Source organism: Suncus etruscus, chromosome 12, assembly GCF_024139225.1.
Source record: "Suncus etruscus isolate mSunEtr1 chromosome 12, mSunEtr1.pri.cur, whole genome shotgun sequence".
NCBI classification, from domain to species: domain Eukaryota; kingdom Metazoa; phylum Chordata; class Mammalia; order Eulipotyphla; family Soricidae; genus Suncus; species Suncus etruscus.
This window is the reverse complement of record NC_064859.1, coordinates 12,944,754-12,969,999: the sequence shown is the minus strand read 5'-3', so window position 1 is coordinate 12,969,999 and position 25,246 is coordinate 12,944,754. Positions and strand designations below refer to the sequence as shown.

At 45.0% G+C, this 25,246-nt stretch overlaps 2 protein-coding genes and 1 non-coding gene across 4 annotated transcripts in view; 2 read left to right on the top strand and 1 right to left on the bottom strand.

The window, feature by feature from the left end:
• FBXO11 (F-box protein 11) overlaps window positions 1-9,703 on the top strand; it is an 81,993-nt gene extending 72,290 nt beyond the window's left edge. The window contains exons 15-23 of the mRNA XM_049784340.1: window positions 1,844-1,966; window positions 2,088-2,173; window positions 4,181-4,257; window positions 4,347-4,490; window positions 6,075-6,185; window positions 7,138-7,245; window positions 7,443-7,551; window positions 8,221-8,319; window positions 8,400-9,703. Of these exons, the coding sequence (XP_049640297.1) occupies window positions 1,844-1,966; window positions 2,088-2,173; window positions 4,181-4,257; window positions 4,347-4,490; window positions 6,075-6,185; window positions 7,138-7,245; window positions 7,443-7,551; window positions 8,221-8,319; window positions 8,400-8,529 (987 nt within the window). The 3' untranslated portion in view covers window positions 8,530-9,703. The remainder of the gene's footprint in view (window positions 1-1,843; window positions 1,967-2,087; window positions 2,174-4,180; window positions 4,258-4,346; window positions 4,491-6,074; window positions 6,186-7,137; window positions 7,246-7,442; window positions 7,552-8,220; window positions 8,320-8,399) is intronic.
• On the bottom strand, window positions 9,670-21,928 carry MSH6 (mutS homolog 6). 2 transcript variants are annotated; one of them, XM_049784337.1, is made up of 9 exons: window positions 21,727-21,928; window positions 20,238-20,404; window positions 14,960-17,474; window positions 12,312-12,577; window positions 11,509-11,626; window positions 11,248-11,337; window positions 10,195-10,349; window positions 9,916-10,115; window positions 9,670-9,826 (listed from the first exon to the last, which is right to left on the bottom strand). In XM_049784337.1, the coding sequence occupies exons 1-9, from the start codon at window positions 21,893-21,895 to the stop codon at window positions 9,748-9,750; spliced, it is 3,759 nt and encodes a 1,252-aa protein (XP_049640294.1). In that variant the 5' UTR covers window positions 21,896-21,928; the 3' UTR covers window positions 9,670-9,747. The 2 variants fall into 2 exon arrangements, with proteins under 2 accessions (XP_049640294.1, XP_049640295.1); XM_049784338.1 differs by lacking the exon at window positions 9,670-9,826 and having other exon boundaries at window positions 9,938-10,102; window positions 21,727-21,911.
• Window positions 21,929-22,474: 546 nt separating this feature from the next.
• LOC126025086 (U6 spliceosomal RNA) lies at window positions 22,475-22,581 on the top strand. Its single transcript, XR_007501133.1, has one exon. It is a non-coding gene; the product is annotated as a U6 spliceosomal RNA (small nuclear RNA).
• The last annotated feature ends 2,665 nt before the right edge of the window (window positions 22,582-25,246 follow it).

Below are 25,246 nucleotides of genomic sequence, written 5' to 3'. Positions count from 1 at the left end.
TATATACTGTATACATAGTTCTCTTACTGTAATACTTAAGACCATTACAACTGATTGCAGTAAGAAAACTTTAGAAATATGGGGCCAGAGCGGGGGCACAAGCTGTAGGGTATCTGCCTTATGGTAAACTAGGACGGACCGCGTTTTGATCCCCCAAGATACTATATGGTTCCCCAAGCCAGGAGCGATTTCTGAGTGCATAGCCAGGAGTAACCCCTGAGCGTCACCAGGTGTGGCCCAAAAACCAAAAAAAAAAAAGAGAGAAAGAAAATTTCAGAAATGGTGCTGGAGCATTAGCACAGCGGGGTGAGTGTTTGTCTTGCACACAGCCAACCCTGGTTCCACCCCTGGCATCCCACATGGTACAGCGAGCCTGCCAGGAGCAATTCCTTTGCACAGAGTCAGGAGTAACCCGAGTGCTGTGTGGTCCAAAAAACAAACAAAAAAATCTGCTAAAAATAGAAATACTTAATAACCTAAAACCTTACATTTTGTAGGATTTTGTCAATAATAAGTTTTCAAAATCTTACTGAATGAGAGGTCTTCAGTATGTCCTTTCGCTAAAGAAACTTGGAGTGTTGGGGTGGGGGGGAGAAACTTGATTGCTGCAACTCATACTGTAATAGATTTAAAAGTAAAAAAAAAAAAAAAAACACAGAAATAGGGGGCCGGGCGGTGGCGCTGGAGGTAAGGTGCCTGCCTTGCCTGCGCTAGCCTAGGATGGACCGCGGTTCGGTCCCCCGGCGTCCCATATGGTCCCCCAAGAAGCCAGGAGCAACTTCTGAGCGCATAACCAGGAGTAATCCCTGAGCGTCACAGGGTGTGGCCCAAAAAAAAAAAAACACAGAAATAAATGACAATACAGGGACTAGAGAGATAGCATGGAGGTAAGGTGTTTGCCTTGCATGAAGGATGGTGGTTCGAATCCCGGCATCCCATCTGGTCCCCTGAGCTTGCTAGGAGCGATTTCTGAGCATAGACCCAGGAGTAAGCCCTGAACAGTGCCAGGTGTGACCCAAAAACCAAAAAAAGAAATGACAGTACAAAACTTTTGGGGAACCAACTTTACGAATTGGGATCTTGGACCCAGTAAGAGCTCAATGGATTGTGCACAGGATGCGACCCTGGTTCCATCCTCATTTCCAGGTTACCCTGGAGCACGGCCAGGAGTAGCCCCTACTATCACTGGGTGTGGCCTAGAACCAAATAAAAAGGACCCCAAATCTTTGAGAGATAAATATATGATGTAGAAACTACAAAAAATGTTAATACCTATTGGGAGGGGTTGGAAGGTGCAGACCCAGCCATGCTCAGAGGTTATTTCTAGCTCAAGGACCATATGGGATACTGAATTCAAGCCCAGGTCAGCTGTGTGCAAAGCAAGTTCCCTGCCTGCTAGTATCGCTCTTGTAATTGTATGTCAATCTGAAAAATGGAAATGGAGAATTTTTTAATGTTTCTTTTTTTTGGGGGGGGGGTTGGGGTCACACCCTGCAGCACTCAGGGGTTACTACTGGGTCTGTGCCCAGAAATCGCACCTGGCAGGCTCGGGGGACCATATGGGATGCCGGGATTTGAACCACCGTCCTTCTGCATGCAACGCCCTCCCTGCCTGGAAATGGAGAATTTTTGTTGGTTGTTTCTTCCAGTGTGGTGCTGGGACTGTCAGAAGTAATGACCCATGGGCTCCAGGGATCAAACCAGGGCCTTCCACTGCAGCCCTTGGAATTTCATGTGTGCTTGCATATGCTTGTGTGTGTGATAGCTGCCTTTAAAGAAAAAGTGCACTATAACCTGCTTGCTTTTCTACAAGAGAGGATTAATCATTGTAACTTTGATTTAGCATGAAAAAGGACAAGGTGTCATAGAAGAGAACGAAGTCTATAGTAATACTCTGGCAGGGGTCTGGGTAACAACCGGCAGCACTCCAGTTCTGAGAAGAAACAGAATACACAGCGGCAAGCAGGTATGGTTATTTTGGACTGTTTTTCAAAAGCATTGTTTTTGGTTCCTTGAAAATCAAGGTTCCATATTTTTGGTTCCTTGAAAATCAATTGTTTTTTTTTTTTTTTTTTTTTTCATTTTAGGTCGGTGTGTATTTTTATGACAATGGACATGGAGTGCTAGAAGACAATGATATCTATAATCATATGTATTCAGGGGTTCAGATAAGGTGAGTCCACCTTGAATTTAGGGAAGGTAGCAAGGAGTAAATGGAAGAAATCGTGTTATTCCATACTTAATCTTTATCACTAGATGTGTATAGAGACTGCAAGCGTGTGCAGCAGATTCTGGAAAGCAGATTCCTGTTCTGTCAACATAGTATACAGCCATATCAAGTACTGGTGTACTCCATCATACTTCATAATTGGAAGGGTAGGAGATTGTGTAAAAAATATGAGGGGGGGCCCGGAGAGATAGCACAGCGGCATTTGCCTTGCAAACGGCCGATCCAGGACCAAAGGTGATTGGTTCGAATCCTGGTGTCCCATATGGTCCCCCGTGCCTGCCAGGAGCTATTTCTGAGCAGACAGCCAGGAGTAACCCCTGAGCAATGCCGGGTGTGACCCAAAAACCAAAAAAAAAAAAAAAAAAAAAAAAAAAAAATATGAGGGGGTTAAGGTTTGGCCAGAGATAGACGGTGATTGAGCACATTCTCTGATAACAGGAGAAAGGGAAAAATGAGTTCTACTCTGTTTACGCTGATCACTTTTTGTGCTGTTTCTGTAAGATTAACAATTTTACCTGCCTCTTTCCTGTTTTTACTTTTTTTTTTTTTTTTTTTTTTTTGGTTTTTGGGTGATACCTAGTGGTGTTCAGGGGTTACTCCTGGCTCTGCACTCAAAAATCACCCCTGGCAGCCTCGGGGAGACCATATGGGATGCCAAGAATCAAACAACTGTCTCCTGGGTTGGCCTTGTGCAAGGCAAACACCCTACCGCTATGCTATCTCTCCGGCTCCTGTTCAACAGTTCTTTTTCTTGTTTGTTTTTGTTTTTGGGTCACACCTGGCAGCGCTCAGGGGTTACACCTGGCTCTATGCTCAGAAATCGCTCCTGGCAGGGTTGGGGGACCATATGGGATGCTGGGATTCGAACCACCGTCCTTCTGCATGCAAGGCAAACACCTTACCTCCATGCTATCTCTCCAGCCCCATTTCAACAGTTCTTAAGCTGTTGTATTTCTAGTCCTCATAATACTTCACCTTTTATATATGTCTACCAAAATAATGTGATTTAACCCCAGTTTAGATATTATAAGATCATGCAGTGTTGAATTACATCCCTGGATGGGGCTGGATGGTGGTGGGATGGATGGATGGAGGGGTCTTTCTCCTCCAGCTCAGACAATGCATCTACAACTGTTTTCAGCCGGCGGGTCTGAGGGTTCAGGATTACAGTGAGAAAATGATTCACAGACAGGTTTCAGGAGATCAGCTTTATTCAGGCCCTAGCCAACATGTGTGGCTTCTATCCTAACCTTTCACGCTGGATGCTTAATCAGCCCTGCATTCAAAACCTTGTCTGTCCTAACTCTCCATCCTACCAGCCCTCTCTTCCTGAATCTCTCTGTCTCTCCTCCAGATCTTCTTCCTGTCCCTGAGGATACCTTGATACCTCCCAAAGACCCCTCCCAGAAATGGGCAGGTCTTACCCCCAGGCTAGATTACACAGGAAGATGGGGGGGGGGGTGACAGTGCAGTAACAATAATCAGCAGCTAAATATGTCCTGTTAAAGAATCAAGCAGGATGGGCCGGGAGAGATAGCACAGCAGCGTTTGCCTTGCAAGCAGCCGATCCAGGACCAAAGGTGGTTGGTTCGAATCCTGGTGTCCCATATGGTCCCCCGTGCCCTGCCAGGAGCTATTTCTGAGCAGACGGCCAGGAGTAACCCCTGAGCAAGCAGCTTTCAACCACTACAAATATTATCATTGGAGAGTTTTGGTTTCATTCTGGTCTTTGGGCCCGTTCCCAGAGTGCCATAGAAGGAGCCCACTGGGAAAAAGTTCTCAGAGCATCTCGAAGGGAAGAAAGTATATTATTCCTTCTGGCTATGTGTGATGTGGATTTTCCATGAGGGGGTAATTAATAAGGAATATAGGAGTCAAACATCCCTCATCTAATACCATTTGTCAGAGTGAGAGCAAATGAAATGGCATTATTTTCTGTTTTGTCCATAGGACTGGCAGCAACCCCAAAATTAGACGCAATAAAATCTGGGGAGGACAGAATGGTGGAATTCTAGTTTATAATTCTGGTACGTAGATGATCCATCATCGTTTTCTCCATATTCACGGTTTTTAGAAATTTACTTTCTAAATAACACCTGAATTTTTGCATTCATAGGCCTAGGCTGTATAGAAGACAATGAAATCTTTGACAATGCAATGGCAGGAGTGTGGATCAAGACAGACAGTAATCCTACACTCCGAAGAAACAAGATCCACGATGGAAGAGACGGTGGCATCTGTATATTTAATGGGGGTCGAGGTATTGTTGTTAAATTTGCATTAGTCAAAACCCCAGTTCTGCATTATTCTATATCTTTAATGATCAAGAATATTTCCAGTTAATGTTATAAAAGCATAAATCTTAGTATTTTTCCCCATCAGGTCCTGAGATAGAGATTGTTGTCTAGAACTAGCAGACATGTTTGCAGAAATTTTTTTCTTTATAGCCATCTGGAGTTTTGTTTTGTTTTGTTTTTTAAGGTTGCAGAATTTACTTATTCTCTGAACTCAGAATAGTGATATGATTATAATAAACTCTAAAGTCAATTTGTAGGAGGGAAAATAACTGAAAATATGTGAAAATGTCTGTAGCAAACAAGTAATGCTTTTGTATCTATTGACAACTGTTTAAGGATAATGGAACAAATGAAACTAAAGTTTGCCTGCCGTGGTATCCATACTCACTTTGCAGTGAAACAAGTTCCATCACTGTTCCTTGCAACTATACATGTTATTCACTGAAAGGTTAATTTATCACCTTTCCTAAAAGATCAGTAACCTAACGTCCCTATTTAGAGAACATCCCAAGAGCCCATTGAAAAACTAATTATTGTAACAACCTGTAATTAAGTAGACTTAAAAAACTTACGAGTGCATTCAAATGACATCTCAGTTTTTAAAAACCATACGCTGGCTGGTTTTATTTGAAAGGCCAAAAGAACAGGTTCGTGGATAAAAAAAAAAACACTCTTGAGGTGTCTTAAAAATTGAGTATGCACTCAACTGCGGGTAATGGCTGAGAGAGACCATTTTAGGTATAGAAAGTATAAATCTTTTACTTTCATTCATTCTGTACATACTAATCGAACATCCTTATACAAACCATGTGGTACAGGTACCAAAGATGAATAAAACAGTACCACATGCAGGTAGTTTACATTACAATGGAATAGCACATTCTCAACAGAAGTCTAAAAAAAACTTGAAAGTGAAAGGAAACAGCACTAGTAGTCCTTGAGGAAGTTCAGGTGACATAGAATAGTTTCCAATGGGATAAGGAATTTATAGGTTTGAGAAATATCAGTTAGGACATATGTCAACAAAAATGTTTCACATCCTCAGGAAACAAACTAGGACTTGGAATATTAACTGTTTAGTGCTTTCTACTTTTATGAATCCATACTATACTTTATATGTAATTACACGGATTCATGCTGATGATGATTCATTACACACGTTAGACTAGTAAACTAATGACTAGGTCATCTGCCTACTCGAAACGAGGTGGAATCAATCAGTACTTGATGACATCCAAGTGCTGCTTCCTCGGCTCACGTACTCATGTACTCAGTGTTATACTGCCAGAAGAAATTTGAGAAAGGGAACGTCAAAGTGCAAAACGTTGCCTGAATGAACTAGAAGAGAAACCAGAGGCAATTGGGCCACGTGTATTGAGAAGCAGTATGTGAGGGAGTGAAATTTCAAAGTGCTCGACTCATCAAACACGACATTAACAGTTGACAAGAAGCCAATCTGGAAATAAAAACTAAATACTACACCAAAAGCTACTACAATTCATTATGTGCATTAGCTTTATTTAATCTTAGAAAATACTTCCTTCTAGGTCTTCTTGAAGAAAATGATATTTTCAGGAATGCTCAAGCAGGCGTTCTCATCAGTACTAATAGTCATCCAGTCTTAAGGAAAAACAGAATATTTGATGGATTTGCTGCAGGTTTGTAGCTTCTTGTTACCTGTTACATTGAAGGTGATCTGTGCCTGTTTTCTGTTGCTCGTAACTAAAGGTGTGCAATGTCTGCTGCAGTAGTCAAAATACTGCTTTCAGAATTACACAGTACTGGGAGTTCACATAATTTGTTACTCTGTCCTCAAAACAGCTTTTGTAAAAAAAAAAAAAATCTGGGGCTAGAGAGATAGCATGGAGGTAAGGTGTTCGCCTTTCATGTAGAAGGACGGTGGTTCGCATCCCATATGCCTGCCAGCTGTGTGTCGAGCCCTGAGCGCATCCGGGCATGACCCAAAAAAAAAATTCAGGAAGATGGCATATGTATTGTTCAGTGTTTTGTCAGTTCAAAGCATTATATTTAATTCCATTTTTCATGCACACTAGCCGCTGTCTGAACATGTTCCAGGGAACTATCTTCTTAGAAACTGCAAAGGAATATTTAAATGCGGGGCCTGGAGAGAGAGCACAGCGGTAGGGCATTTGCCTTGCAGGCAGCCAACCCAGCACCAGTGGTGATGATTCCATTCCCGGCATTCCATTTAATCCTCTAAGCCTGCCAGGGGCGATTTCTGAGCGCAGAGGCAGGAGTAAAATGAGTGCCAACAAAAACAAACCAAAGATTTAATTCCATTAACAGAAAAATACAAGTTTCATCATTGCATGTATGAACAAAGATAGTCAGCATATTTTAGTGTTAACAATAGTGTTGATTGGTTTGGGGGCCACTCAAATTGCTCTGGCTGGCTAGGGGACCATAATGGGATGCCGGAATCGAACTGGGTTCCTCCTGGGTCAGCCGCATGCAAAAACGACTCACCACTGTGCTCTCTCTCCAATCCCCCACTAATGATTTTAAATCTACACCTTTTTAATGGCTGGTTAAAGAAGCCAATGCACTTTGGATAAAAAAATTAAGTGATGCATCTACTTTTTACTTCAGGTATTGAAATCACAAATCATGCAACTGCAACACTAGAAGGCAATCAGATTTTTAACAACCGGTTTGGAGGCTTATTTTTAGCATCTGGCGTTAATGTGACAATGAAAGGTATGTTGGCATTTGTGTTGCCTCTGTATGAAATAAAACGAAGATATTAAGCCACAAGCTGTCAGTAACTTTGCTTTAGTTCCAAGTTCGTAACCTTGCATCAGGAGTATCATCCCTTCTTAACTTTTGGTGGGGAGGGTGTTTATCAGTAGTCTTTCTGTCTGCATCCTCTAGAATTTTACTTTCTTCTATTACAGATAACAAAATAATGAACAATCAAGATGCCATAGAAAAGGCTGTTAGTAGAGGTCAATGTTTATATAAAATATCAAGTTATACCAGCTATCCCATGCATGATTTCTACAGGTATATTTCTAAATTATTTATAAGTCTTAAATGGGTGACTTGCTTGCTTCTTGTAAATTGTCAAACCTAGCACTCTATATAAACTCTTGGCCATTGTTCCCATGATAAAAATCCTGTCAGGGGCTGGAGAGATAGCACAGTGGTAGGGCATTTGCCTTGCACGCAGCCAACCCAGGACCAATGGTGGTTCGAATCTCAGCATCCCATATGGGTCCCCCCCCAGCCATTTCTGAGCATAGAGCCAGCACTGCCGAATATAATCTCCCCCCTCCCCCCCCCCCAAAAAAAAAAACCTGTCAATTGGTGTTTTCCTTGTTCTCAACTATTTAAAAAGCTGTCAGGCTTGCCTATCTATACTGCACTGCCCTCTAAAATTCCTCTTCAGAATCCAGACTATAGCCATAAAAAATTTTGCCGTGGGCCCCTTTTCTTTGTTAAGCTTTTTGGGGGGAGGGGAGGGAGGCTGGCAGGCTCAGGGGACCATGTGGGATGCCAGAGATTGAACCTGTGTTTGTCCCAGGTTGGCCATGTGCAAGGCAGATGCCTTAGCCACTGTGCTATCTATCCTCCAGCCCCTTTTAAGCCAAAGGGCGGATACATAACATAAAGACAGTATATTGGCTCAAGTAACAACGTTCAAGAACAATAATGTAAGCTTTTGCTTTTTAGATGTCACACTTGTAACACCACAGATCGAAATGCCATTTGTGTGAACTGCATTAAGAAGTGCCATCAGGGACATGATGTAGAGTTTATCAGACACGATAGGTATGTAACATCCTTGCTTGCTCTACTGCCCAGTTCTCACATCTCACTTTCCTAACGTTTGGGTTTTCATTTCACTTTAGGTTTTTCTGTGACTGTGGTGCTGGAACATTGTCTAACCCTTGTACATTAGCCGGTGAGCCAACACACGATACAGACACACTCTATGACTCTGCTCCACCTATAGAATCTAATACATTGCAGCACAACTGAATTCCTTCCCTAACGAAAAAAAATCCTGCCATCCTAACATCATAACTTAAAACCTTTTTTGAAGAAGACTTAAAATATTTGCCCATGCTACAGAAAGAGACTGTATTAAAAATGGATATACAAGGTCAGTTGACACTATGAAGCTCAAGCTACCAAAAAGAAAGTGGCAATATATTGACTCAGGATCTCAAAGCTGGGTGTTTTAGCATTACTGTGTAAAGACTTTTGATGGAGACAGAGTGAAGGAAAATAAGCTGCAATTTTGTAGATACCAACTTCTGAAAAAAGTGGTGTTTCTACAACTAGCATTGAATGCAGTCCAGTTTGCAGTAGCATCTTCCATAGACAAGCAGCTTTGCTGCTGCCTTTGAGGACATGGGTACCAATTGCTTTTGTAATATGGTAAAAATGTGAGCTAGCACTTCTGCTTTTTTTAACATGTATTCAGATTGAAAAATATGATTTTAATGCTTTAATCTCATGTAGTTTGTTTTTAATTTCAAGCAAAATCTTATTGTACTTGAATGTGCCCTGTTTTGTTAGCACACCTAGACTTGCTGTAAACTGTACTCATGTCCCAGTATGTACGTTCTTTCTATGAAAGAGAAAACACTAATCTTAAATTATATCCAGCAATGTTTCTGGTATCCTTTAAGAAAAGTTAAGACTATTATTTCCTTCCCTTCCCTGTGCAGCATTCAAATTCACCCCTAGAAAAAGTGAGTGTTTTAATGAGACTTCCTAGGAAGGGATACACTGTAAAACAAAAGTATTCTTGTAACTCAGTTTTGTGAAAGGTAAGAAACTACCATGTTTTAAAAGTACACTTTAGAAAGTCTCTTCAAAACAGTCCTGTATTTGAACTCTGTTCATAGTTTTTTTTTGAACAGTTTAGACAAACTGCTGGAAATTAAGTTTCCTGCATTAAGCTGAGACAAGTATATATACAGCCCTATACAGTTTCATAGCCCCTCCCCATTTATGTGTATTGGTGACAGTTGGGTATAAACAGCCTGAAAGTGTATGCATGTACCATAACATCTAGACTTAATATATTGTGGAGTACTCAATAACCATTATGTAGAAGGTAGATAACAATTAAAAGGATTTAATTTCCTAGAAACAAAGTGGAAAAGATGGTCATTTTTTAAAAATAAAGTTTATTAGATCATAATGTTGTCTGAATTTACCACCTTTGTCAAAAGCTTCCAATGCAGTTTATGGTTCCATCAAAGTCACCAGCTTATGGAGAGAGTCAGCATCGAGAGTGGATCTTTCACTAGCAAGACAAAATTCCCTTAAAATTCAAAAACAAAATTTTTAGTCTTATTGCTGCGCTAAAAGTAACCCTCTAAAATTCCAACTACATGGAATGATCATAATTACCGAAATAACCGCAGTGACTGAGTCATCTTCTCGAATTCTCTTGCTTTTCTGTGTCCCTTTTGAATAATCTCCTCTGGAAGATTAGCCAATCTTGCTGCATTAAAGCCATAACTTTTAGGACAAGCTCCTTTGATGAATTTATAGAGGAAGGTGATGGTCTCCTGGCTGGGATCTTCACATTCGTTTTCTACCATGCAAGCCTACAAAAGAACAAGTACCTTAGAACCTTAGAAGCGTTTGTAGCAGTGCAAGCACACCTGGCTCTTTAAAGACACCTACCATGTGTCCAAGGCGAACTGCGACATTCTGAGAGTATTCTCCAACTAACGAGTGGTAGTGGGTAGAAAATAACGTGCGACACTTGATATTCTCAGCAAGTTCTTTAACAACGGCATTTGCTATTGCTGTCCCATCAAATGTGGCAGTCCCTCTTCCTGAAAGTCAAAGATGCATAAACCAAAAATGAGGGGGGTGCCGAAGCTACAGCACAGTGGTAGGGCATTGCCTTGCACGTGGCCGACCTGGGACAAACCCAGGTCTCGATCCCCAGGATCCCATAGGGTCCCCCCGAGCCTGCCTGGTGATTTCTGAGCACGCAGAACCAAAAACAAAATAAAATGCGTAAAGATATAAGATGCCTTGGGGCATGGAGATAGGGTGTTTGAGGACGTGGTTCGAATCCCGGCATCCCATATGGTCCCTACAGCCAGGAGTAGCCCGAGAGCTGCTGAGTATGATCCAAAAACATAAGATGCCTCATCCGCCCTCGACCCCCAGCACACTAGTTCTGTAAATAAGAATCACTTAGAAAAGCAAGTACCAGGGGTAGAGTATGGAGGGATTTGATTCCCAGGAATCCAGTATCTGGGGAGCAATCCCGGCTCCCCAGAGCGCCACCAGTAGTAACCTGAGCACTGCTGGATGTGGCCAAACCCCTTCCCCAAAAAGGGTGAAGGTAGAAATGCGTCTTCAGAAAGTGTGAGGCCCAAGAGATAGATACAGTCCTGGCTCATTCCCTCCCACAGTCCCATGGGCGAATCCCCAAAGTGGCTTAGGGTGGTAAATGTGCACATATACTGCCCAGTGCTGGGGCTGGAGAGGCAGGCAGAGCCTCGCATGCAGCCAACTGTTTTGATCCCGGGCATTCTATATGGTCCTCCCAAACAGTGCCAGGGGTAATTCCTGGGTGCAGACCCTTAGCATTGCCAGGTGTGGCCCAGAAACTGGGAACAAAAAGAAATGTTTTATATCTATAAAAGTGAGAGCATCTGGGCTCTAAAATAAGAAAATAGAAAATAAGAGAGCCTTCAAATGGAAACTTGAATTTCTTACCTAATTCATCCACAAGCACCAAAGAATGGACTGTTGCATGTGTAAGTATACTGGCTGTCTCACTCAATTCAACAAAGAATGTACTTTCACCTAAACAGGAATGGGCAAATTTAAGAATTTTAGATTATCATTCTCATGTAACTTAAAGGCATTAAAGAATTCTCAGGTGTTTCAAAAATATCTGAAAGCCTAGCACCAGACTTTATTTGCTATATGCCAATCTGCAGTTATTTATCACGAAAGATGAAAATAAAATCTCACCTGACATTATTCTGTCTGAGGCACCAAGTCTGGTGAATATTCTATCAATTGGTGTTAGCCTACACATTTCAGCAGGTACGTAACAACCCATCTGAGCCATCACAGCCAAGAGACCAGCCTAGGAAGGAAGGAAAAGAACTGGCATGGTATTGAAAAAAAACTTTAATAGTTCACAAACATCTTTCTGAAATGATGTTGGATTTCAATGAACTCAAAGCAACTCCAGAGTTGCCCACTACGACATGTATACAACTGGAAACTTCTAAAATGGGCAGATATATTCTGCTCCTGGGTTGTCAAGCTTAGCGATTTACTGTACCATGACCAAAGCATCTGTCCCATTTCCCCTGGCAATCCTTTTGATCCCTTGTAGCGAGGAAAGACAAATATCATCGGCCATAAAAGCAGTTCTTAATAGCGGCTGTTTTATGGAGTTTTGGGCTTTCCTATCTAATTTGTTGCCAGTTTTTTTAGCATTCCTACATGAGAACCTTAATTTAAAGAAGAGATCTGCATGATTTACATCTGCCTTCAGAGGTAATGGATTCTCATTTGAGTATATCTCATAGGTCCTGGCCAGACACCACGAACACTACTTCTCTTGCATGTGTGAAGCCGGTTCGAATGCCCCATCACGTCCCACCCCAAGAGTAGCCAATCAAGACCTGAAACCTCCCAGCCCTTTGGCACGTGCAGGCACTCAACTTCACTAACTGACTTGAGAAGGCTACCTGAAACAGTTAACTCACTCTTCACAGTGATAAATCACCTCCTGTAACAAAACCTTCCATAGTTCAGTTTACCTGTCTCATCAGTGTAGACTTGCCCCCCATATTTGGTCCAGTAACCAGCACACAAAATGCTTTACTGCTTTCCTCCTCTTCATCACAGCCTATTTGAATATCATTAGGGATAAAGTCATCTCCAAAAAAAGTCTTTGTGATGCAGGGATGACGTGCTCCTTTAAGGTCTAAGAAAGGGGGCGCGTGTTCTCCCGGCAAGAGAAGCACTGGGCGACACATAGGACCGTCACCCCCTCGGCTGTAGTTAGCCAGGCACAGTAAGACATCTGTTAAAGAGAGAAGGTTTAAATTAAGGCTTTGTGAGTTCTGAGGTACGTCAAGTATGGACCAAATTGTTTTATAACATAACAGTTAACTCATGTCACATAAACTGTATTCTTTCTAGCACTTTTAAGTGAAATTGAGAATCTTAATCTAAACAATTTTCTAACATCTAAAGAGGAAAAAAACAAGGGGAAGCTTAAAAAAAGAAAACCAATCTGTATTAATTGGTTAAATACGAAGTTCTCTCCATATTAACCCTGTATTAACCCATATGGCCAGAGTGATAGCACAGTGGTAAGGTGTTTTGCCTTGCACACAGCCAGGACCGACAGTGGTTCGAATCCTGGACCCCCAAGCGATTTCTGAGCATAGAACCAGGAGTAACCCCTGACCAGTGCCTGGTCTGACCCCCCACCACCACCACCAAAAAAATAAACAAAAAAAATCAAACATATTACCCTGTATTCACTACTTAGCCTAGAAGCTGAATATTCTTACAAAGTCCTGCTTAAGGAGTGCAAGTTTGTGCAAGTTTGGGGCCGGAGAGATAGCATGTAGTAGGTAAGGTGTTTGCCTTGCATGCAGAAAGTCAGTGGTTCAAATCCCGGCACCCCATATGGTCCCCTGAGCCTGCCAGGAGTAAACCCTGAGTGCTGCTGGGTGTGACCCAAAAACAAAACAAAACTAAGTGAAAGTTCAATCCACAAGAAAGAGATGTCCGGACAAGAGAGCTATGCAGGTGGGGCCAGTCTGGCACAAAGCCAATCCTGGTTTCAGTCCCTGGCACTGCCAGGTATGACACACCCAAAATAGTGAAAAGGGAAGGAGGGGGAAGAAATGTGTGTTCAATCTAAAAACTAAAACCTTTACTACACTGGCCATGGGAGGGATATGGGGAATGAAGGGGGATGAGTACGGGGAGAACCCAGAGCCACTGGGAATGGCACTGGCAAAGTCGAGCACTCTACTACAGGACTCTGGTCCTGGCCTAGCTGTGGTGTTGAAAAAAAAAAACAATAGCTACCAAATTACAAATACACAAACTAGGACTAAGAGGGATGAAAATTAGGGCTAAGAGAATACTTTGAATTACCTGAATTCAAACCACCTGAATCTTGGAATGCTTCAAAGATTAAAATTCAAATGAGGGCCCGGAGAGATAGCACAGCAACACCGATCCAGGACCAAAGGTGGTTGGTTCGAATCCCGGTGTCCCATATGGTCCCCCGTGCCTGCCAGGAGCTATTTCTGAGCAGACAGCCAGGAGTAACCCGAGCACAGCCGGGTGTGGCCCAAAAACAAAAAAAAAAAAAAATTTAAATGAAAAGAAGTTTGGGGCAGGGGCCAGCGAGGTGGTGCTAGAGGTAAGGTGTCTGCCTTGCAAGCACTAGCCAAGGAAGGACCGAGGTTCGATCCCCTGGCGTCCCAGATGGTCCCCTCAAGCCAGGGGCAATTTCTGAGCACTTAGCCAGGAGTAACCCCTGAGCATCAAATGGGTGTGGCCCAGAAAAAAAAGTTTTGGGCAAGCCAGAGATTACAGGATAAAGCCCAGTGGGGCTGGATTATTGGCCTATGGCCTTAGTTGCCCCAGTTCAATACACTAACTCCCCTCCTGTTTCTCAACTCTTATGTTTCGAGCAGGGGTTCTCAAACTATGGCCCGCCAAAAACAAGCCCAGAGATCCCATGGAAATACTGGTAAATTTAACTTTGTTCATTTTTTTGTTTTTGGGGCCACACCCGGCGGCGGTCAGGTTACTCCTGGCTCTGCGCTCATATATCACCCCTCACAGGCTCAGGGGACCATAAGGGATGCCCAGAATCAAACGCGGGTCCCTCCCGGGTCACTGCATGCAAAGCAAACGCCCTACTGTGCTGTGCTATCGCTCCAGCCCCTTGTTCATTTTAAATATTATATTCCTTTTTTTTCTTTTTTTGGGACAGAGACTTGGTTCCCTATTTAAAGAGTTTGAGGACCCTTGGTTCCTTGCACAAGCCAATCCATATTTGATCGCCAGCCCTCCAGAAGTGATCTTTGAGCAGAGGACCAGGAATAAGCCCTGAATACAGCCTGATGTGGCCCAAAAATTAAACTAAAGAAAGAGAAGGGTTAAAAAAGAGCAGCAAAGAGCCACCCTTAAACCAGGCGTGGCCTAAAAGCAAAAATTCCCAAAGGGACCACAAAACAGGCAGGGTGCTTGCCTTGCTCACAGCAGGTTCAAATTCCAGTGCCACCAGGAGTGGTAATGAGCAGAGCCAGTGTGGAAACTTGCAATCAATGTCCTGCTGGGCCAAATACTAGATTCAGCATAGTTACAGGGCTAAATCCTATCCACTTGTCAGTGTTGACAGGTCTGGGTAGGCCCTGGGATGAGGAAGTCTTACCCAGTACTGCAATGCACTCCACAGCCGCCTGCCAATCCTTGTGGTTCTTGTCAAAGTTATAGAAGAGACGCCGCATGCAGTCCTTGAGTGACACATCCCTGCGCTCCTCAGCATTCATCAGATTAGCCAGTTTATTTTCGATGGTCTTTGTCCAGTATCTCTTACAGCCTTTCTTGGTAGATTTCAACTCATACTCTTCTGGCAAATTCCGGTTGGCGAAAGTCTCTGGAATTTCTAACTGGTAGCGATTCCTACCGATCCCCCAGTAGACTATGGACCGACAACCGATTCTGACGCGCTGTTTCTCCAAGTAGTCTAGGAGGCTCTGTTCATTTTCTTTAATGTCTGCAAGAGCCTGGTCATAATCCGAGTCAAATCCTGCTTTGGGAGTAATCAGCCCAGTCCTTCGGGCCTTTTCATGGTCAAAGGCGGTATCCCAGCGGTTCAGTTCTAGAGATAAATCAGGAAACCGGCCCTTGGGGCTTTTTGTCTGCAGAGTAATGATCTGTTTAAGAATTTTAGATCTGAAGTCATCAATGCTATCCTCCATGATCTCAATAATTTTACATACGCTCTTGAAGCCTTCCAGGGCAGAAAGAAAATCAATGATCTTTTTTTTGCTGTATGTTGTCTCCTCATACATTATAGCCCGGCTATCGGGGTGATTCTGGTTCTTGAGGGGAGACCCAACAGTATGAATTTTACTCAGCAGCCTCTCCAGGTCTGGAAGCTTCTTGAGAAGCTCCACCACCTCTGAGACTTTGTCAGGCACTTCCATGAGATCCTCTATAGCATCTAGACGGTCATTGATGGCCCAAGGGCTACAGAGCGGGGCGCACAGCCACTGTTTTAAAAGCCGCTTGCCAAATGGGGTGTGGCACGTATCAACCTTCGACAAGAGGGTCCCCTCAGTGGAACCATCTGTTCCATTCATAAAAATTTCTAAGTTATTCAATGTCACAGCATCTAGCACCATTCGTTGATTGGTTCGAGCAAAGACAGCGCTAGGTTTGTTAGCACTGATCATGTCCGAATCCAGGGGAACATACTCTTCAAAATTAGCCATGGATAAGAGTTCCTGATCGATAAGGCATTTTTTGAGGTAAAAGACACAACCACCAAGAGCAGAGAGGGCCAACGCACTCTTGTCTGCTGGTGTCAGGCCAATAACGTCAGACTCTGAGGTCATTCCTTTCAGCACCTCAGGGAACATCGCCCCACCATCCTGGCCTGATTGTTCTGAAAAATAGCCTTCCTCAAGTAGAGTCCGCAGGGTCTTGGCTGCATCCCAGAACTGGGAGCCTGGTGCCAGACCTTCCTGGAGGGAGGGAGCCAGCAGGCCCTTCAGAATCGTCTTGGTTTCCAGTGAGAGGTTCCCCTTCTCAAACAAGACCTGGACTGGGGGATAGTGGGCCACAAGCGTCCGGAACCGAGAACAGTGACGGTCGTCAGAAAACTGGCCGATGAAGAATTTTCCCAGCGAGGCCTCAACAAAGCACACTCCGTACTCACGCGTGTGGCCCGAAAGATCGCCCTCCTTCTCTTTAATACTGAGCAGATACTTACTGTAGTTCTCCGATGGGTCTCCTTCCAGAACACTGTAAGTCTGCGTCCCCTTGGTGATGACCCTACAGATCTCCCTCCTCACCACTCGGTCATGCTTGGAGATATGTGCCATCTTTCGACATCGGGCCTCCATCATCTCCGGGGTTTCGGTCTGCTCCACACGTGCAACTTTATAGCCCTTCTGCACCAACGAGTCTGAATACCGGCCAAAGGCAATTTCAGGGAAGCCCGAATGGGCCCAGATGCCCTTCATGAATACCAGCCCCAGTTCACTGACCCCAATGAGAGCATCCATGTGATACAGCTCATAAAACTTCCCTACCTTATAAAATATGACAAGATCAAAATTCTGGGCTTTGATCTGCCACCACTTCCTCATGCCAGGGGTGCAAGAATTGAGGAAATCCTCAGGCACGTAGAGAGTAGACGCATCAAAATCAGGGTGGTCGGGCCACCTCCTGTGCATGTCCCTTCTCTTATCCTTCTTAAGCCACTCTAACGTCTCATGATACCAGACAGTCAGCTGACCACTATCCTCACCAACAGGGGCACTGGGTTCCGAAACACTACTGGGCACCGAGAAACCACTCAAAGCGCTCTTGGTTTCTGATAAAATGCCCGAGGTTCGATTGGCATCCTTCTTGGAGTTCTTCCTCTTAATGGAGCCATTTCCGGTCCCTGCCCTCTTCCGCTTGGGAGCAGCTTTGATTGGACTCTCCAGATCTTCGATCTCGCTGTCGCCAGCACCGTCACTCATCCCGTCACTGCTGCGTTCCTCCTTGATGTCTGGCTTGAACTCCACGTCAGAGCCACCTGTATCACTCTCCGAGTCGGAAAAAACCCTCAGTTTCTTGAACTGACGGCTACTCCTCCGGATCCCTTCCATTTTGGGCTGCGTTTCCTCCTCACTCTCCAGCCCGTTACCCTCACTTTTATCAGACGTACCCACCTGGAGCAACAAAGGAACATTTTGAAACAAGGCAAAACTTGGAAAATGTAATCCATGAAATATCTCAGCATGCCAAGACTTCATATATGAAGGGGGGGAATCCACCTCCCGAAATGAGAAACTCCCCTTTCTCAAAGAATATAAATTTCTGTTTCCTAGAACATTGCAACATGTATCACACTACAAGATTAAGAAGTTCTGGACCCGGAGAGATAGCACAGCGGTATTTGCCTTGCAAGCAGCCGATCCAGGACCTAAGGTGGTTGGTTCGAATCCTGGTGTCCCATATGGTCCCCTGTGCCTGCCAGGAGCTATTTCTGAGCAGAGAGCCAGGAGTAACCCCTGAGCAACGCCAGGTGTGGCCCAAAAAACAAGAAGAAAAAAAAAAAGAAGTTCTTTAAAAAAAATTCTTTTATCAGGGTTCTGTCCTTGCATACTGAGACCTGTTCTAAATCCCTGGAACTTATATAAAATAAAATAATCTGGGGCAGGAGATAGCATGGAGGTAAGGCATTGCCTTTCATGCAGGTCATCGGTTCGAATCCCGGCGTCCCATATGGTCCCCCGTGCCTGCCAGGAGCAATTTCTGAGCCTGGAGTCAGGAATAACCCCTGAGCACTGCCGAGTGTGACCCAAAAACCACAAAAAAAAATAATAATAATAATAATAATAATAATAAAAAAAATAAAAAATAAAATAAAACAATCTGTTTCCTTCCCTCCTCTTCGAAACAGACATGCTTGAATATATTCCCATTTTATAATGCCCCAGCTCCTCTCTCACAATCCCGCTGTGATTTCTTGGGTAAAGCTCCCTGTTTTATATTCTGCTTCTAAACCTAATTAAAAATACAATTTGGAGGGCCTGGAGAGATAGTACACCGGCATTTGCCTTGTAAGCAGCCGATCCAGGACCAAAGGTGGTTGGTTCGAATCCCGGTGTCCCATATGGTCCCCCGTGCCTGCCAGGAGCTATTTCTGAGCAGACAGCCAGGAGTAACCCCTGAGCACCGCTGGTGTGGCCCAAAAACCAAAAAAAAAAAAAAAAAAAAACCAATTTGGGGGAGGGGTGCTGAAGAGATAGCATAGCAGTAGGGCATTTGCCTTGCATGCAGCCAAGCCAGTATGGACCAGCATGGACGGCGGTTCGAATCCCAGCAACCCTAAGCACCGATAGGTATGACCCAAAAAAAACAAAATAACATAAAAAACAATTAGGGGCCAGAGAGATAGCACAGCGGTAGGGCATTTGCCTTCCATGTGGCTGGCCCAGGAGGGACCCAGTTCTATTCCCAGAATCCCACATGGGCCCCCAAGCCCATTTCTGAGTGCAGAGCCAGAAGTAACCCCTGCTTGCCACTAGGTGTGGCCCAAAAAAACCAATCAATAAATCAAATCAATATAAAGTTTTAAAATAATGAAAATACAATTAAAAACAGATTATCGAAGCTGGCATGATAGCACAGCGGTAGGGTATTTGCCTTGCATGTGAACAATCCCGACAGACCTGGGATCCCATAAGGTCCCCTGAGCCTGTCAGGACTAACTCCTGAGGGGCCGGAGAGACAGCACAGCGTTAAGGCAAAAATTTGCGTTGCGGGGCTGGTGAGGTGGCGCTAGAGGTAAGGTGTCTGCCTTGCAAGCGCTAGCCAAGGATCAGGACCACGGTTCGATCCCCCAGCGTCCCATATGGTCCCCCCAAGCCAGGGGCAATTTCTGAGCGCTTAGCCAGGAGTAACCCCTGAGCATCAAACGGGTGTGGCCAAAAAACCAAAAAAAAAAAAAAAGAATTTTAGTGCTATATAAAATTTTTGGGCGGTGGCGCTAAAGGTAAGGTGCCTGCCTTGCCTGTGCTAGCCTTGGACGGACCGCGGTTCAATCCCCCGGTGTCCCATATGGTCCCCCAAGCCAGGAGTAACTTCTGAGCGCATAGCCAGGAGTAACCCCTGAGCATTACCGGGTGTGGCCCAAAAACCAAAAAAAAAAAAAAAAAAAAAAAAAAATTTGCGTTGCATGCAGCCAACCCTAGACGGACTTGGTTAGATTCCTGGCATCCCATATGGTCCCCCGAGCTTGCCAGGAGCAATTTCTTTGTTGTTGTTGTTGTTGTTTTTGTTTTTGTTTTTTTGGGCCACACCAGTTTGATGCTCAGGGGTTACTCCTGGCTAAGTGCTCAGAAATCGCCCCTGGCTTGGGGGGACCATATATGGACATCGGGGGATTGACTGTGGTCCTTCCTTGGCTAGCGTTTGCAAGGCAGACACCTTACCTCTAGTGCCACCTCGCCAGCCCCATCCAGGAGCAATTTCTAAGCACAGAACCAGAAGTAACCACTGAGCACCGCCAGGTGTAATTTCCCCTCCCCGCAAAACAGTAGCAAGCAGGCTGTCCAGAGGTGTAGCTCAGCAGTAGAGCTAACATGTTTAAAGCACTGAATTCAATTCCCAGTGTTCTAGGAAAAATAAAGGGGACAGGTAGCCAAGTAATTCTACTTAAACTAATTTGGGAAACTAATAAATATGGGTCTGCATGCAAGTTGACAATAAAACAAGGATTATTGGGGCCAGAGTGATAGCACAATGGATAGGACAGTTTCCTTGCAGGAGGCAAACCAGGATTCAATCCCAGACATCCTATATGGTTCCCAGCACCACCAGAAATAAACCCTAAGCACTGCCAGGTGTGGCCCAAAAGCAGAAACAAAAATCAAAAAAACAAAATGAGGATCACTTGAATACACCTCATCCCATCCCCGTGTGCCCACCTCCATCTCCTCTTCCTCTGGCTCCGAAGGCTCATCACACACAGCCAGTTCAAGCCTCTTCGTCTTGTCTTGAGTCAAAGCTTCATCTGCACGCTGCATTGCTCTGAGTATCTCAGGCTTTGCACTATAAAAATGACCTCCTTTCTGGGTTTCCTTAGACTTTGAACCTAAAGGAAGTGTATATGCATGTATGTTTATAGATTGTTGACTGGAGAGTTAGTTAATTCTTCAACACCTGCCCTAATGCACAAGAATGACAAGTGTTTAATAGTACACTTAAATGAAAAGCCCGTGCAAAGAAATTTCCAAGGAAAATGAAGCGAAACTGAAATTCCCTATTTCATCTCAAAGTTACTTTACATGTTGGTTCACTCAGGACCACTTAATGACCTGGTAAAGTGGGGGTACTGAGGTACAGGGCTCAACACAGAGCCAGCTGCAAGCTAGGCAAGCTCCTTGTACTGTCTCTTACTTGAAACAAGAATAAAACTAAAAGCTAACAAAAACCGTTTCTTTTGTTGAAGATCATACAGCAAATTCATGAAGTCAGAACCAAATTTCCTGTTCCTTTCCATGCATAAACTCTCACATCATATTCAGAACGTCAATGTTCTTCCCTGAGACCAGCCCAGCCCAGTTCCTAAACACGAACCGCAAGCCCCAGAGCTGGCTGCGCCCACCCCGCTGAGACCCCCATATCCCAGAGCTGGAGTGAGGAGGCAGGAGTGAAGAACATACATCTGTGTGCAAGAGAAAAGGCCCTAAACAGGTCCAGACAGCGACTGGCAGGGCACTGCTGGCTTCTGTGGCCAATACTGCAGGACTCCAGAAAAGGGCATGCAGGTCCCAAAAGGCCCTAGTGAAAATTAGGAATGCCTCAGACATAAGACTTTGGAGAGCCAGACCACATCCACCTATCTGTCCTCCCTGCTACTCTTCCTCTTACTAAGGGGCCTGCCTGTCTGCTGGAACACTTGGATCTTCAAGGTGGGAACTGCTAAATCCTTTCAATAGGGAATTTGGATAGCATGGAGGTAAGGCATTTGCCTTTCATGCAGGAGGTCATCGGTTCGAATCCCGGCGTCCCATATGGTTGGTTCCCCGTGCCTGCCAGGAGCAATTTCTGAGCCTAGAGCCAGGAATAACCCCTGAGCACTGCCAGGTGTGACCCAAAAACCACAAAAAAAAAAAAGGAGGGAATTTGGTCTTTTGGGCCAAATTATAAATAAGGTTAAGCTAGGAAGGTTTTTATTCCATCTTTACAGTTTCACATAATTGCAAGGACAAAAATTACTATTTCATACACACACCACCTTGCAAGGTAGTGGGATTGGATTCTTTCCTCAGGTAGAGGTAGCTCTGATGGTCTCTGGCTGGAGTTCCATTTAGTTTCACACTCACTCCATTAAGACTCAGGTATCTCTGAGCAAACTCCATGAGCTTTCAGGCCTCCTTGCACCCCCTTTCTGTGCTCCACTGTGACCCTCACCTGTGTAGGGCTTTAACATCCTTTTGCTGACCCAGCCCCTTGTTGGGCTGTCATCAAAAAACTGCACGTGGACACGGACGGACTTGGACCTCTTCCCCTTCTCACGGATGAAGGTCCCGTCGAAGGGGTGGTTGTAGACCAGGCAGGGCCACCAGGGGTACCCCTCCATCTTGGCCCACACCAAATCCCCAGGGGTGAAGTCACAAGAACTGTTGCAAAAAAAGAAATAAAAATTTGGTCAATATTTGATTAGGCTAAATCATCTTCAACTAAGCCAGTGATCAATTATCTTCTGTCATGCTCCCTAGAAAGAAGAAAACAGTTTCGTGACCCCCACACAACTGTAAATAGTATTTTTATTTAAAAAAAAAAAACAACTTTGGGGGCCGGCGAGATAGCATGGAGGTAAGGCATTTGCCTTCCATGCAGAAGGAAGGTGGTTCGAATCCCGGAATCCCATATGGTCCCCCGTGCCTGCCAGGGGGCGATTTCTTAGTGTAGAGCCAGGAGTGACCCCTGAGCACTGCCGGGTGTGAACCCCCCCCAAACAAAACTTTAACCTGAAAAACATAAATGTATAAAATAATTTGAGCTGATTTTTTTAATCAGAGATGATATCTGGATTAATGGATACAATGAGCACATTTTGCAATGCATAGCTTTTCGAAAAGGGTTTGAAGCAGGACACAGCAACTCTCAGCTCCAGAGACATAAACATGGGGCTTATCTATGTTAAGACAGTGTTTGCGTGCTCGCTTCGGCAGCACATATACTAAAATTGGAATGATACAGAGAAGATTAGCATGGCCCCTGCGCAAGGATGACATGCAAATTCGTGAAGCGTTCCATAGTTAAAAAAAAAAAAAAGACAGTGTTTGCTGTCAAACACAGCCCCCTTTATGGAGCCTTGTGCCCCAGGGGGGGGCGGCATCCCACTATTAAAGAAGCACTGAACTAAACATTTCCAAATAAATTAGCACTTTAAAACTTCCAGACTTGGGGCCCGGAGAGATAGCACAGCAGCGCACAGCGGCGTTTGCCTTGCAAGCAGCCGATCCAGGACCAAAGGTGGTTGGTTCAAATCCCGGTGTCCCATATGGTCCCCCGTGCCTGCCAGGAGCTATTTTTGAGCAGACAGCCAGGAGTAACCCCTGAGCACCGCCGGGTGTGGCCAAAAAAAAAAAAAAAAACTTCCAGACTTGTGGGCCGGAGAGACAGCATGGAGGTAAGGCGTTTGCCTTGCATGCAGGTCATTGGTTCGAATCCTAGCATCCCATATGGTCCCCCAAGCCTGCCAGGAGTAATTTCTGAGCATAGAGCCAGGAGTAACCCCTGAGCACTGGCAGGTGTGACCCAACAAAAAACATAGTACAACAAAACAAAAAAAACACTGGGGGCCGGAGTGGTGGCGCAGTCAGTGGGGCATTTGCCTTGCGTGCACTAACCTAGGACGGACCGCAATTCAATCCCCCAGCGTCCCAGATAGTCCCCCACAGCCAGGGGTGATTTCTGAACACTTAGCCAGGAGGAACTCCTAAGCATCACCAGGTGTGACCAAAAACAAAAAAACGAACAAACAAAATAACACTGGGAAGAAGAACTGAAAGAGCTGGAGAGCATATTGTGCATGCTGGAGCCCCAGCACTGTCTGTCCTTGAAGGATCTCAGGAGAGATAACTAAACCAGGAGTGTCCCTCACATCACTATGTGATCATTACCACCACCACCAAAAATTGCGGTCATGAATGAGGTGATCTCTGCGTGCATGAGGCCAAGTTTCAGCTCACACTGCCAAGTGCAACCCCTGGCACCACAACAGAACAGAAAGAGTCCTGAAGGTTTCCAAGAAAATAAGAGTGGAGGGCCGGAGAGGTGGCATTAGAGGTAAGGTATCTGCCTTGCAAGCGCTAGCGTAGGACGGACCGCGGTTCGATCTCCTGGTTCGATCTCCTGGCGTCCCATATGGTCCCCCAAGCCAGGAGCGATTTCTGAGTGCATAGCCAGGAGTAACCCCTGAGCGTCAAACGGGTGTGGCCCAAAAAAACAAAAAATATAAGAAGAGTGGAAAAGGGTGCCTGAGAGATAGCATGGAGGTTAAGATGGTTTGCCTTGCATGCAGAAGGATGGTGGTTCGAATCCCAGCATCCCATATGGTCCCCTGAGCCTGCCAGGGGCGATTTCTGAGCGTAGAGCCAGGAGGAACCTCCTGAGCGCTGCTGGGTATGACCCAAAACCAAAAAAAAAAAAAGAGTGGAAAAGAGAATAAACTAGTTGATCAGCCAAGTGAATTTTTCCTGCCATCCACAATTGGCAAATCCTCCCATGTAACGCCCAAGACAAGCTTTCACTAACCAAAAAAGCCAACAGCCATATGACAAGTCCTCTGTCCTTCAGTGTCAGAGACATGGTCCAAAGGCAGATTTACCATACAGGAGGCCTGGGGACTCTTCATATAGTCCCAAGAACCCATGCCCACACCAGCAGAAACGCCTGGACTGGCACGGAGAGAAACAGCATGCTTCTAACTGTGTCAGTGTCACACATCTCAACATCAACACCTCACGCAGCCTACACAAGTTCACCAGCACTGTTAGGCCACCCGCATGGACCTGGGAACGAAGTCCAACTCAACACACTTCCTGCAAACCAGCATCCTAACTGGGTGTGCAGATGATTCCAAGTATCCTGTGGTCTAGAAGCTGCCCTGTGGTTCAGTGGCCAGCAGCCTCCCAACCGCAGGGCCCATAACACTCTTATTAGGGAACCATGAGCTGTAAGCAACTGAAGACAACCCTAACACAATGGCTACTCCGGCTAAGGAAATCGAGATACTCCAACAGGTTCAGGGCCCGCTCTGCACATAAGAGGCCCTGGGGGTGAGGCCACACCACTTGGTCCCCAAGCACAGAGCCAGGAGTAGCACCCATGCACCACCAGTGGGGAGTAAGGGCCATATATAAACAAAACCTAGTGATCCCTTTTTCTACAAAGACACTAATCTATTGGAAGTCCTTTGGCGGGTGGGGATAAAGGCAAAGGTTGCCCCTAGCAGTACTTCGGGGACCAAGAGGCACTGGAGATCAAAGCCAGGTCTCCTGCTTACACAGCATAGTCAGCCCTTAGCCATCCCTCCGGCCCTACCTCAATTTCAAGACTGGCCAAATGGGGCCAAGGAGATGGCTCCAAGAACCGGTCTGCAGGATCCATAGGTCTCGTCCAATTCCAGCACTTTGCTGGAGTAAAATCCTGAGCAGTACTGTGTATGGACCCAAAGGCAATATACAAAGGCATGCACACACATGCTCTTGTTCTGCTAATATTCTCCTGAAATATCTCCCCACAAGACTCCTCTGTCTGGCTGGAAAGTCTGGAGACATGAGGCTTCATGGCACTACATTGTACCAGAAGCCTCACTCAGTCTGTTCAGATGGGAAACATTGGGCCCAAGCAATAGCACAAAGCTAATATGGGTTCAAATATTGGCACCCCAGATGGCCCCACAGGCCTACCAGAAATGATT